The sequence below is a fragment of the Pelmatolapia mariae genome, linkage group LG22 (assembly GCF_036321145.2).
Source record: "Pelmatolapia mariae isolate MD_Pm_ZW linkage group LG22, Pm_UMD_F_2, whole genome shotgun sequence".
NCBI classification, from domain to species: Eukaryota; Metazoa; Chordata; class Actinopteri; order Cichliformes; family Cichlidae; genus Pelmatolapia; species Pelmatolapia mariae.
Window position 1 is genome coordinate 29,493,306 of NC_086245.2, and position 12,375 is coordinate 29,505,680.

A 12,375-nucleotide genomic window follows, 5' to 3' on the forward strand; every position below is an offset into this window, starting at 1 on the left:
TAAACACCTGCCAGGATACAACACAATAGAATAGAAATATCCTTTATTGTCCGTCATTGGGGACAAAAACTGTACAGTTATTAAGTTTTTAAAAATGATTAAAAACAGAAAATAGAAAAAATGTGCAAATACCAGCAGTGATATAAACAACTAGAATATAAACATCGTATTGCTTTTGTTGGAAGCAGTGATGGTTAAAAAGTCTAACAGCTGCTGGGAGGAAGGACCTGCAGCAATGCTCCTTTGTGCACCCATGATGCAGCAGTCTGTCACTGAACGAGCACCAGTTCTCCAACAGCTTCATGCATGGGTCGGGAGACAATGTCCGAGACTGATGCTAATCTGGTTATAAGCTAACATTATGCCAGCTAACTCACACTTTCACACCATATGAGAGTTTATTCACCAAGCGTCTGTCAACTGTAGATCCACTTCAAAGAAAGCTTCAGTAACTCGTGCTAGCAGCAGCAAAAACAGCAGTGCTTTGACAGACATTTTCTACAACGCCTCAACAGCTCACCTCAGCATCATGTCATCGGACAGAAGTGAGCTTCACTGACTCATCGACTCATATTTCACAAGGTTTGACAGACTCCTCCAAGGTAAATAGTTGTGGAAACTCCAAACCTGGGATTGAGAGGTAAACAGCGATCTAACAGCCTACGCTCACTCGATAAACTCCAGTGTTTGAGTTCGTTTGGGGATAAAAATGTAAAATATCACAAAATATTGGCCACATTTTTGTATTCCTGATTTGTTGTTTTGATATGATTAAAATGTGTTAAAATATAGTATGCACAAAAATGTTTTATGCACAAACTGTAATAGAAACTGAGAGGAAACGCAAGATGGCCAGCCACTATGCGGTACAGTAGGTGTTAACAAAATTTACATTGTGCACTCACAACTGGAGGCTCCGTCCATCTTTTATATAAAGTCGCTGGTTGATACATATTTTGTGTGGTCTGATAAGTCCGGCAGGAAATACTAAAACATGCTAGTGTCGTCATTTAGAGTAATTTAGTCAGGGATGTGTTTGGAATGCTAATATGCTAAAATGCTAATTTTAATGCTAATTCAGTATTATAGAAGCGCTTTATTTAGAAATTTAAAAGTATGCCTGTCGCTAACTTTAAAGACGTTATGAAATTTATCACAATGTTGAGAACCACAATACTTTTGGGTTTATTTTGGGTGTTTGTTTTGGAAACAACTAAACAACAATGATCCGATGATCATAAGCAAACCAATAGCAGCAAACCAAACCAAAAAACATTTCTCTGAATTTTGTCCTACCCTTAGGGCCCATGGGTCCCCTGGGTCCTTCTCCTCCATTCTGTCCGGGCATCCCAGGTTCTCCAGGGGGTCCAGGGCGTCCAGAGCTGCCATCTTTACCCGGAGGGCCCGGAGGTCCGGGGCGGCCCGCTGTGCTTTTCACATGTGCTGGCTGCATCTCAGCCATGAGATAAGCTAATTTGGCTGGAAGCAGAAAGAAAAGTTAGTGTAATATATCTAACAAGGTTATTCTCATTGAACCCAAATGAACAAATATCTCAAAGGGTACCAGAAGAACGCCTCACCATCCAGCTGTTTTGCCAGCTCCTCCTGGATGAGCCGCCTCATCTGTTCCAGTGACACTGACTCTCCCTGGAGAAGCAGAGATGCTAATGAAAAATTCTCATCTGATGGTGCTGTGCATGCTGCAATAGGGCCGATATTGTTTCAGAGTCTATTTCAGCTGGGTTTATGACTCACCCTGGGCCCTGGAAGGCCAGGGTTTCCTGAAGGTCCTTGTGGCCCTGGGGCTCCGATTTCTCCTGGTGGTCCTGACATGCCCATCATCCCCGTGTGGCCCTTCCTGCCAGGGGGACCAGGGTTTCCCGGCATACCTGGCTCTCCTGACTGCCCTTTATCTCCCTTTGTACCTGGATCTCCCTGGAACAGATGTCACTATGTTTGTAAATGTTTGGCCTCGAAGAACATGATCCCAAAGTAACCAGCAAGGCAGCTGGGCAAAAGTTAGTGTTTTTTAAGATGGTTGACATTATATATGAAGTGTGAATATTTAAAAAAACAAAAATACCCAAAACTAATTCAGATTTGTCTGATCTCTTCGTTAAGATCACTTCCTCACACAATCAGTGCTGCTTTTAGTGTAGCTGTTACTTTTAGATTCTGACCACTTACAGTGTATACTCACTTCACTGAGAACCAGCAATCTTCTGTTACAAACTGAATCAATTTTTGTGTCCAAGGCACATTAAAAGCAAGACAAAATAATAAAACACACTTCTATTCATATCTGCACATAAGCAAATTTGCCCTTACAGAGCCCTGTATGGCTTTTCTATGGGCAACCTCACTGTAGACTGCCCATAGAAAACTGTGGTGGAGTAAAATGTTGGCAGGGTCTGTATGGGTTAGCCAACAAATGAGCCAATAGGGGCTGTTTATCAGCAAGCCGACAATGTGGACATAAAAAGGCAAAAATGCTATGGTCCACATGTGGGCAGTGTGGGTTTGCCCTGCATTTACAGCCCTACAGTTCATACACACCCACACACTGGGCCCACACAGGCATGTTTTCTATGTGATTATGGTGTGCTCAGCACAATAAAGTCATTAGTTTCCCCATTATTTCTTTATTTTAAGTTTCTTTAAAGGATTTTGGGGGAAACGTATAAATTCATTTCTAGCATTTTTGTGCAGTTGGGTAAAATAATATCTGGTTGACTCAAAATCCTGTGGCACATCAGTAATTGTCACACGCTGCTATAATGTGTAAGCGTGTATGTCGAAAGTGGTCAGCAAAATTGATTTGGTTTACACTCCTAGCGCTGCTCACCTTCTCTCCTTTGATACCTCGATCACCAGCTCTGCCCGGCACACCCTACAAAATACCACAGACAAGTAAATGTTAGTGTGGATATAAAGAAGATGATACGTCATCAGTTCTCTTTTGGAAAGTCTTACCTGTTTTCCTTCTGGGCCAATTGGACCGGGTGGACCCTGGAAATCAAAATAAAAGTTATTATTACCAACAGCTGCTCGTATTTGCGAGCTGCGATTAATCTTTACATCAAAACATGAAAATATAAATAAATAATCTTGCAGTCACCGCAGGGCCTTTAGGTCCACTGAAGCCTGGTAATCCTGGATTGCCCGGCTCGCCCTTGTCTCCCCTAAGACCCTGTAGGACAGCAGAGACATGTTTGTCACATGGCACACTGTAGATGAGCAGGGTTGCATCATTACTGCAGATTTAGCTGCATTTCGTGCTCAGCATGCAGCAGAGCTCTGGATGAAATCTTCATAAATATTGTGGCTTGAAAACATTAAAATTCATATTTTCTAACCCGTGCGTGGGTTCAAAGACAAGCTGGTTAATGCATCCACAGAGTGGAGAAATGTATTAATGCCCATTTTATCGACACTTTCTTTAAAAAAATGCTGTATTTTAAATCTTTGATGTGCTTCTCTATCACCTCTGCTCCTCTCCACTCACTGCACCCCTTCCTTTTCTTTGCGTGGTAAATCTGACATCTGATACCATTTTGGTCGATATCTGACCCGTCCTCTGAACATCTCCTTTGCCATCCACTGAAATCACTCTCCATCTCCTTCTGTAACCTTTCTGCATTCTGGTTGCTGCCCTCTTCCCTCCCCCGGGCTGCTCCTGTTGATCTGCTTCCTCTGCTGACTGATATCATCGACTCCTCTGATAGCTTGCTGCATATCGTCTGCCCTCCAGTTAGCAACATTTAGTCCACCTCCAAAGATACCATCCTTCAGCCCACAGGTCGGTGCACAGGTCCTGCTATTCCTTCCCACAGCTTATTAACATTCTTGTTGCACATGATACCAACACATAAGCTGATTTGATTTCAGCACGAATCACTAAACAAACGCTCTGCATATTTCAGCCTCTTCCTCAATACTCTGACGTTACTAACTCTACGTTTAGCTGTGACATTTCCAATAATGTGACACTGCTTTGCAATAAACAGTTTGTTTCAGGATTTATTTACCCTCAAATAAAGGTTTATTTATCATACTAATGATACGGCATTTAAAAATGTCACTGCTGCGAGGTGTTTTGTATCAGTCATGATGATTTACTATTACACCTGATATTAAGGAGTAATTTAACACCAGCATTTCACCTCTGACCACGCTCAGCATGCTCTCTCCTGTTTGGGCTCTCAGGTCCTACTAAGTGTATTTAAAACCCACGCATAAAAAAGGGCAGTGTACTTCTATGTGAAATATGACTTACAAAGCTGCCTTAGAGTTAGAGGCATGGTCTCTCTGACTGACATCTGTGCTTTTGCTGATGGTTGTCCATTGGGCTTCACTTCATCTAACTTGACTCAATGAACTCTGAAACATCTTTGTGTAGTTGGTGCCTTTTGAGGAACTTTCATTGTGTTTTGCACAGACTGTTTCTAGTATTTTATTTGTCTGCACTTTAGGACTTATTAGTGCCTCTGTGTGTCTGCAGCCTATAAGTTTCAGAGGTTCAGTGCACAGAGGTTAACAGAGGTTATCGGCTAACACAAGCTTGCTAGTATTTGTGCATAACTTTGGTGGCTGGGTTTCGCTTTTGGGAACACATTGCACATTGAACCTCTACGTAATCACTTTCAGTCACAAGGAGTTTGAATAGGTTTGGCACACGGAGGTTTGCTCTGACTCGGATTGACTGCAATCACTCACAGACAGATTGGTGAAGATTTACTAACAATAATGGTCACAGCAACTAACTGTGAGTTGTTGCAGACTGGTCCCCATCTTCTAAGTAACCACATCGAAGGTGCACACTGTTGCATTAACTTTGGTTGTAGTGCAGTCTCCAACATCTGCCCTTCCTAGTGTTACTGTAGCAACAAGGGCAGATGCTGACACCAATTCTACATACAAGGCTTCTCTTACAAAGCAAGAAGTGTTGTTCATATTATGGCAATAAAACCATCACCAAGAAACTAATGGGGGACATCATGATGGCTACATCTATCTCCAGTAACACTGTGAGGAATCTTGGGGTCATTTTTGCCAGGATATGTCCTTCGATGCACATATCAAACAAATATGTAGGACTGCTTTCTTCCATTCGTGCAACATCTCTAAAATTAGAAACATCCTGTCTGAGTGATGCTGGAAAACTAGTTCATGTATTCATTACTTCTAAGATGGAATATTGTAATTCATTATTATCAGCTCACCCTAAGACCTCTCTGAAAAGCCTTCAGTTGATGCAAAATGCTGCAGCGAGAGTACTGACAGGGACTAGAAAGAGAGAGCATGTTTCTCCCATACTGGCTTCTCTTCATTGGCTCCCTGATAAATTAAAATTAAAAATTCCTCCTCACATACAAGGCCCTGAATAATCAGGCTCCATCTTATCTTTAAGACCTCATAGTGCTATATCACCCTAATAGAGCACTTCGCTCTCAGACTGCGTTACTTCTGGTTCCTAGAGAATTTAAGAGCAGAATGGGATGGAGAGCCTTCAGCTTTCAGACCCTTCTTCCGTGAAACCAGCTCCCAAACTGGGAGCACGTTCCACAGAGGACGGGCCTGAAAGCTGAAGGGTCTCCCTTTCACAGAACCAGCTCCCAAACTGTCACTACTGAGCACTTAGCTGCACAATCTCATACACACACTCACGCACACCTTCATACACCAAGTTACTTTTTGCACATTTCTATTGCACTGCCTTGGGTCCACATCGTTGTCTTCTATGTAGTGTTGCACTGCCTTTGTTTTTTTGTTGGTTTTTTTTGTTGGGGGAGGGGGTTGCAATTTTTGCACATTGCACTTTATGCAGTCCTGTGTTGGTTGTCTGTTATATGTCATATGTAGCACCATGGTTGTGTAGGAATGTCATCTCATTTCACTGTGTACTGCACCACTGCACATGGCTGGAATGGCAGACACTGTCTCTACTTTTAAGATTAATCAGAATGAAAGTTTTAAGCTTAAACAACTAGAAAAGGTTACTTAGCTACACTGTGACAAGCCTAGACTGAGTCTCTGCTGCAGCTGGTAACACAGTTCAGGAAAATATGCAAAGGGAATTTCATTTAACTCTGATATCCACTTGGTAAGATGCTTTACCCTCACAACTGCTTCAAGTGAACTCTGAATGTAGATTCTGATTACAGACAATTATGTTCAAAGCAGTTTAGAAAGGGATCATTTAATGGCCAGTTTGAACAGGACTGATAATTACAGCAAATGAAACCTGTTTAGCGTTCAAGTGCTCATTTGAATATTGTTTCCTGACAGACTCAAAATGTAAATGTGAACCAATTCTTTAACCGATAGCTTTCTCACTGCTGGCTTTTCTCCAAATCCTTTTCACTGTAAAATCATCCCCGAAGGAAACCTTGTAAGCCAGAGTTGTTTTTCCCCTGATACCAGGCACTCTGTGCAAAACCTTCCAATAACCTTGGTTGCATTCTGCATCATCAGACAATTCAGACCTTTTGTCACCAGAGACTCAGCTTAGGCGTGTCTCTGTGGGTGCACGTCAAAACACAATTACAAGATGAGTCTTCTAGAAAATGACGATCACCTGATTCACTTGGCTGTGAGGGTTTTTTTTCTGCAACTAGCAGCAACCCGGCCAACTCCCTTCCTCACTCAGGGGAAAGTGATGTTCCCTCCCCAGTCAGAGCAACATTTTCTCCAATGTTCCATCACAATCATTTCTTCAAAAAGTCTCCTCTTGCCTTCAGTTTCATGTACAGGAACTGCCTGTTCTGCTATCACTGAAAATACTGCGCTTCAGCTCATTCATTCTCTGGGTGCTTGTCACAGAGTTAAATTAGGGATACGTGCTTCTTACATCAAAGGTGAAAAAACAGTTAAACTGAATGCAAAGATTTTGCAGAACAGGAAGAGGAAACTCACCGGTGTTCCGGGGAGACCTGATTTTCCTGACGGTCCCGGTTCACCCGGCTTGCCCTGGGATACAAGTTAAAAAAACAAGAAGGAGAAAAAAAGACACAACGGAGAAAAAAAACTGATGAGGAAGGGCAGTGAGAGAAACAGCTTGAGTGCCACTTTATGTCCCTATCTGTCAGCTTGACACCGTGCTGTCTCTTCTCTGCATCAGACAGCCATGCCAGTGACTGAAAATGACTCACCGGCTCTCCTCTTGGGCCTAAAAGTCCTTCTGGCCCTGGAGGTCCCCGAGGACCCTGTAAGAAGACAACATTAGTACCCTGCATTCAAATTGGTTGAATGAATTTTATCGCATCTTCAGGCCAAAATGGGGGCCAGATGCTAAATATTAGCATCAGTGCAAAACCCTCCTTTCTGGAGTGAGCGGCATCTTTTCATCACTACAGTAAACGTGTACTGACGGAAAGACGAAGATACTTATTTCTTTTACTGCTCGTATTATATACTGTATGTATTTTATTTTCTTCAGCTGTTTAACATTTACAATTTACAGCTGTTTATACCAAAAAAAAGAAAAAAAGCTCTTATTGGTCCCCAACATGGCTAAAGCAGTTGATATCAGCGCAAGTGAGTAATCAAAGGTGAACAGCTCACAGCTTTAAGCACAGTGCCAGAGATTTGGGTCCATTCTATAAGGTGTCACTGGCTCCTCTATGACACACAGACATCACCAAACGCTGGATTTCATTTTTTGAGATGCTCTACCAGGACTTTACTACAACCACATTCAGTTGTTGCCTATTTGTGGGTCTTTTGCCTTTAGTTTGGTCTTCAGTAACTGAAAAACGTGGTTTGTTGGGTTGAGATCAGGTGACTGACTTTGAGAAACTCTTGTGTTGCTTTAGCAGTACGGGTCAATACCCATGTACACTACGAAGCTTTGTAAAATTACTTTGTGCAGCATTTGCCTGAATCTGAGCAGAGAGTGGAGATTAATCAGATTCTGAAATACAGTGTGGATACCACAGTATCTACTGCTCACAGAAATACTGTTGCCGTTTTCTTGCCTGTTGGACAAGTCGGCTGCTACAGGCCTCTGATTTATGCAGAGCGGTTTATAATAAAGCAGGCTCAGAATTCATTTAGAAAAAAGCTTCCCCAACCTCTTTTAGCATCCGCCTGCAGAGCCTGCGTTTGATGGGAAAAACCACGCTGCATCACCACGTTGTAGCCAAAGAACCGCAGGTGTAAACACCAGTTCTAACACTGGACCATGCTTTCCAGATTCAAGTAGCATCACGTGTAGCATCAGGTCATTCATTTGCGACCTGCCAGTTTGAGCTGCACTCAGTTGACTGTGCTGCTCAATAGTGAAAGAAACATGCAAAGGGCTAATTTGATCTCCTTACGTAGCATTGCCTTACTGGACCGCAGCCTCTCCTGTAGGAGGCTGTTAAATGTGAATTCTTGTTGCTGTAGGTGAAAAATATAATCTTACTTCAGGAGACGTGAGCTGTGAGAACATTCTGTCTCATTGCCTCACAGCCAGAGGATCAGCTTGGTGAAAGAGGTTTTTGTGATAACAATTGTGCATAACAATCCTGCAGTTTCTGAGTGTATGTGCGAGTTTTTACTTTGACGACGAGAGAAAAAAAAAAGAAAAAACAAAACAAAAACAACTCTCACACAGTGTCAAAAGATAAAAACGGCACTGCCACGACTTGGCCGCAGTCGTTATAAAAGACATGATTAAAGATGCCGGTGATGGTGTGCCAGGAAGAAACCTTTTTATTATCTGCATTCCCTCAATCAATACATCTGCTTCCAGACAACATTAATGATCACCGTCAAGAGCTCAGCGACTGAGACAGAACGTGCTGGAGGATTTCAAAGGGGGTGACAAATGTTTACAGCAGGGGGGATATCAGAGAGGGCATTCGAGAGCTGCAGTAGAGGCATTATCAGGGTTTATTTGGGGTTTTTTCATGTGTACATTTCTTTCCTTTAAAGGTATTGTCTGTTCCTCAGTGTGCCATAAGGGCTGAAAACTGAATATAATAAAAGCTGCATTTTTCCTTGTGGTGCCCCTTTCTGTATATATGTACAGTGCTTAATAAATGAATTAGAGCGCCATAAAACTGTGATAAAAACAAGAAGAAATCTGTCATACGTGTTTAAAACTAAAAGTTATATTGTTATTGTCATGATCCCTGGGTTTTGATTTTTCTGGAATCACTATGTTTTCCTTTTGATGCTTGTGTGTTGTGTTCAGTTTTGCTTCCCCTGTCTTGTTACTCCTGATTTGTTCTTCCCCAGCTGTCTCCACTTTCTTCATTACCTTCCTGTGTATTTACTGTCTCAGTCCTCTGCTACCCTTTGTCACATCCTCTCCTCTCGCAGCGTCTTCCTCGAGTTCCACGTTTTCCTTATTGAATCGCAGCTTCTTCTTTGTTTGAGTTTGTGAATTATTGAGCTTTAGGACGGCAATAAAACTGTCTTTAAGATTATTCTTTGTCTCTGATTTCTGCAACTGTGTCCCACATGACCTGCCACACAGCTGTGTGACAGTTATTTTTATTAGGAGAGTAACTGAATTTACATCTTTACACCTGAGTTTGAGTCAGCACTGAGAAATTAATCAAGCATAATGTTCATTCACTAAAAAAAATGTTCAGTTTAGGAAATTAATTGTGCATTAATTGTAAATTAATTGGCAAATTATTGGCAGTTTCGTCAAATAATAATAATAATATTTTGGTTGTTTTTTTTTGTAAAACAGTACATTTGAAAATTCCTAGAAAACTCATAAACAATAATGTTAAAGTTAAAAACCTGCACATACTGGTTGCTAATTCCCACTACTGTTAGTTTAGGGCAGCTGTGTGATAAACCTTAGCCTGAGCAGTTCTCTAATAAATGTATTAAGCACTTAAAGTAGAAAGGAAGGAAGCGAAATTTGATAAAAACCCACCAAGTGTAAAATGCTGAACGTACCTCTTTCCCAGCTTTACCGTCACGTCCAGGTGATCCAGGCTTTCCATCTTCTCCCTGTGCCACATAACAAAAAACATCAACTAAACAAAGAGAGAATATGAAGGTTACATTATGATGACTCATAATGTAACCTTTGCTGCTTATAAGTATAGCACAGCACTGCAGACCAGAGAGTTTACTGTAAGAATCTATATGATGCTTCCAGACTACGCTAAGACAGTCTGCACTTGTAAAATCTACTTTTAATTTTAAGATTGAGTTTAATTTACATGGAAGTGACAATGAAGGGTAAGTGTCGTGTCTACGGCAACAATTCCTCTAATAAGCTGTCTGCAGACTGGCTGCAGGGCGAGGAGGCTGCCTGCCTCGCTGTGACTCACTCAGACTTGTCTGTAATGAGCCATGCTATTGGTCACGGGGCTTTGACAGAATCCAGAAGAAAGCAGCAGGTGCAATGAGTCTCTATCAAAACGGATGTTTAAAAAAAAGGTGAGCCTCTGGGCTGGTGTCAGACACGAGGTGACGGTGCAGTGCGGCACGCTAAACAGCGAACGTGGCTGTGTGCTATACCCTGCACTCCTGCTGTGAGTAAGGCTGTTGAGCCGGAGACTAAGTAACACTCCTCGCCAGTTTCACACTGCATGCATTTGTGAGCAGTTGAGAAAGTGACGGTGCGGCACTTTTCAAAACCACCAACGACGACACACGCGGCTACATTTGTCGTCCTTTGTCGCACCATCACTGATTATATTTGCATGTTTTACTTGGTTTTTCTTGAGGGTAATATGAATGCAGCAAGTCTGCACAGACACCAAGATTATTTTGGGTAGTTGTTTCAGGACCCATCACGCTGTCTGGGAAACTGCACACCTCTTCAGGAAAAAAAAATGCTGTCACAAAACATAAATAAAACTGCACTGGTGCAGATTTTCTGCTTTTTTGCACTGCCAGAATCTCAAAATGGTTTAGCTTGCATTTTTAAGGTCAGCTGTTTATGCGTGTCCCTTCTTGTTGCTGGAAACTCTCAGTATTTGTATTCTTTAGTCGTGGCATTACATTAGTTGATAAAGTCTGTAATGCGGTGGGTTATTTTACTTTGCTTTAGGAGTCTGATACTGCATGAAAAAGGAAAAACAGCTATGTTTTAGTTAAACTGAGGGTTAGACTACCAGGCAAGCTCAAGATAGCCAACGTTTCTTTGTGGTAACTGGCTGAAAAAAACCTTAAAACCTCAGTAGGCAACAGTATTGCAACGGTGGTTATCAACTTCCTCGCGTTTGATGTGTTAGTTATTCAGTTAAGTGGAAAAGATAATAAACAGCTATAGAGAAAATGAAAAATGTCTTCAAAAGTTATCCATCATGTCTCTATGTGTTGCTTTAAAAAGCCAGATGTCTTTAAACTGGTATTTTGAAGTTTTCCTTTGGTCATTGGCTGCTTTTTAATCATTACGATTTCAGTCTTTGTACCTGACCATTCATTAACACTGACCTATAACTCCTTCTCTTTCTCTTGTAATGTCTCTAACATATTATTCTTGTTTAACAGCGCACCTCTCTGCTCAAATACATTAAAAGCAAACCAACCTTAGTTCCTGGAGCTCCAGGTTCTCCTCTGTGGCCTTTAAAGCCCTGGTTAGAAAGAGAAGGTGCAGCGAATCAGTCACAGCAATTTGTATATCACCAGGTTCTTCCATCAGATCTACTGCTGGTTACTTACAGGGAGTCCCCTGAGCCCTGGGTTTCCTGGGGGTCCAGTTTCACCTTGTTTGCCCTGAAAGGAAACACCTTGAGTGAGCAAATGTGTATAAATAAATACAGACAATATCTTCCAGTTGGTGTTCAAACGTTTTATGCTCTGTGGGTCATTTCCATCAACTTACAGATTCTCCTGGTTCACCTGGTCTGCCATCTTTTCCCATTTTGCCAGGCTGCCCCTGTGATAAAGGAAAACAATTATTTAGAGTCTGCAACGTCAAAGACCCAAAGGCCCACTTATGGTTTTATATTGCTGCCTAAAATAATCACAGCATCCAGCAGGAACTGCATATTCATGATGCTTCACGTTCTCATGATTTTTCTTACTATCAAGCCAGGAAGCCCTGGTGGTCCCTGGATTCCTTTGAGACCCTCTTTGCCCTGGTGAAAACAAACACAAAAACGGGTCACCAGCAAAAAAGAAATGATTAATAGCCATTATTACGGCACAGGCCGGTGACCTACACGCTAGAGGGAAGCGGGTTGTACAATAATGACACATGGGTAATGGGTTCTCTGAGCAGAAAGTACACAGGGTGCTAACTGACCTTTTCTCCAGGGGGTCCTGGGGGGCCCGCAGGCCCAGGCAGCCCATCGTTACCCTGAAGAGGAAGAGACGATGTCAGTGGAGGTCAATATTCACTTAAAAAAAAAAAAAAAAAAAAAGCTCCCGTATTCTGACAATGTTATAAACAAGGCTGAAACATCGACTTAC

General features: G+C 42.0%; 1 protein-coding gene across 1 annotated transcript in view; it reads right to left on the minus strand.

Moving 5' to 3' along the window:
- Positions 1 to 12,375, minus strand: part of col22a1 (collagen, type XXII, alpha 1) — a 68,516-nt gene that overhangs the window by 6,586 nt on the left and 49,555 nt on the right. Inside the window, exons 50-63 of the mRNA XM_065469914.1 lie at positions 12,209 to 12,262; positions 11,988 to 12,041; positions 11,786 to 11,839; positions 11,623 to 11,676; positions 11,490 to 11,534; positions 9,904 to 9,957; positions 7,152 to 7,205; positions 6,916 to 6,969; positions 3,119 to 3,190; positions 2,974 to 3,009; positions 2,846 to 2,890; positions 1,756 to 1,935; positions 1,581 to 1,647; positions 1,297 to 1,479 (exon numbers count right to left, since the gene is read on the minus strand). Of these exons, the coding sequence (XP_065325986.1) occupies positions 1,297 to 1,479; positions 1,581 to 1,647; positions 1,756 to 1,935; positions 2,846 to 2,890; positions 2,974 to 3,009; positions 3,119 to 3,190; positions 6,916 to 6,969; positions 7,152 to 7,205; positions 9,904 to 9,957; positions 11,490 to 11,534; positions 11,623 to 11,676; positions 11,786 to 11,839; positions 11,988 to 12,041; positions 12,209 to 12,262 (1,006 nt within the window). The remainder of the gene's footprint in view (positions 1 to 1,296; positions 1,480 to 1,580; positions 1,648 to 1,755; positions 1,936 to 2,845; positions 2,891 to 2,973; positions 3,010 to 3,118; positions 3,191 to 6,915; positions 6,970 to 7,151; positions 7,206 to 9,903; positions 9,958 to 11,489; positions 11,535 to 11,622; positions 11,677 to 11,785; positions 11,840 to 11,987; positions 12,042 to 12,208; positions 12,263 to 12,375) is intronic.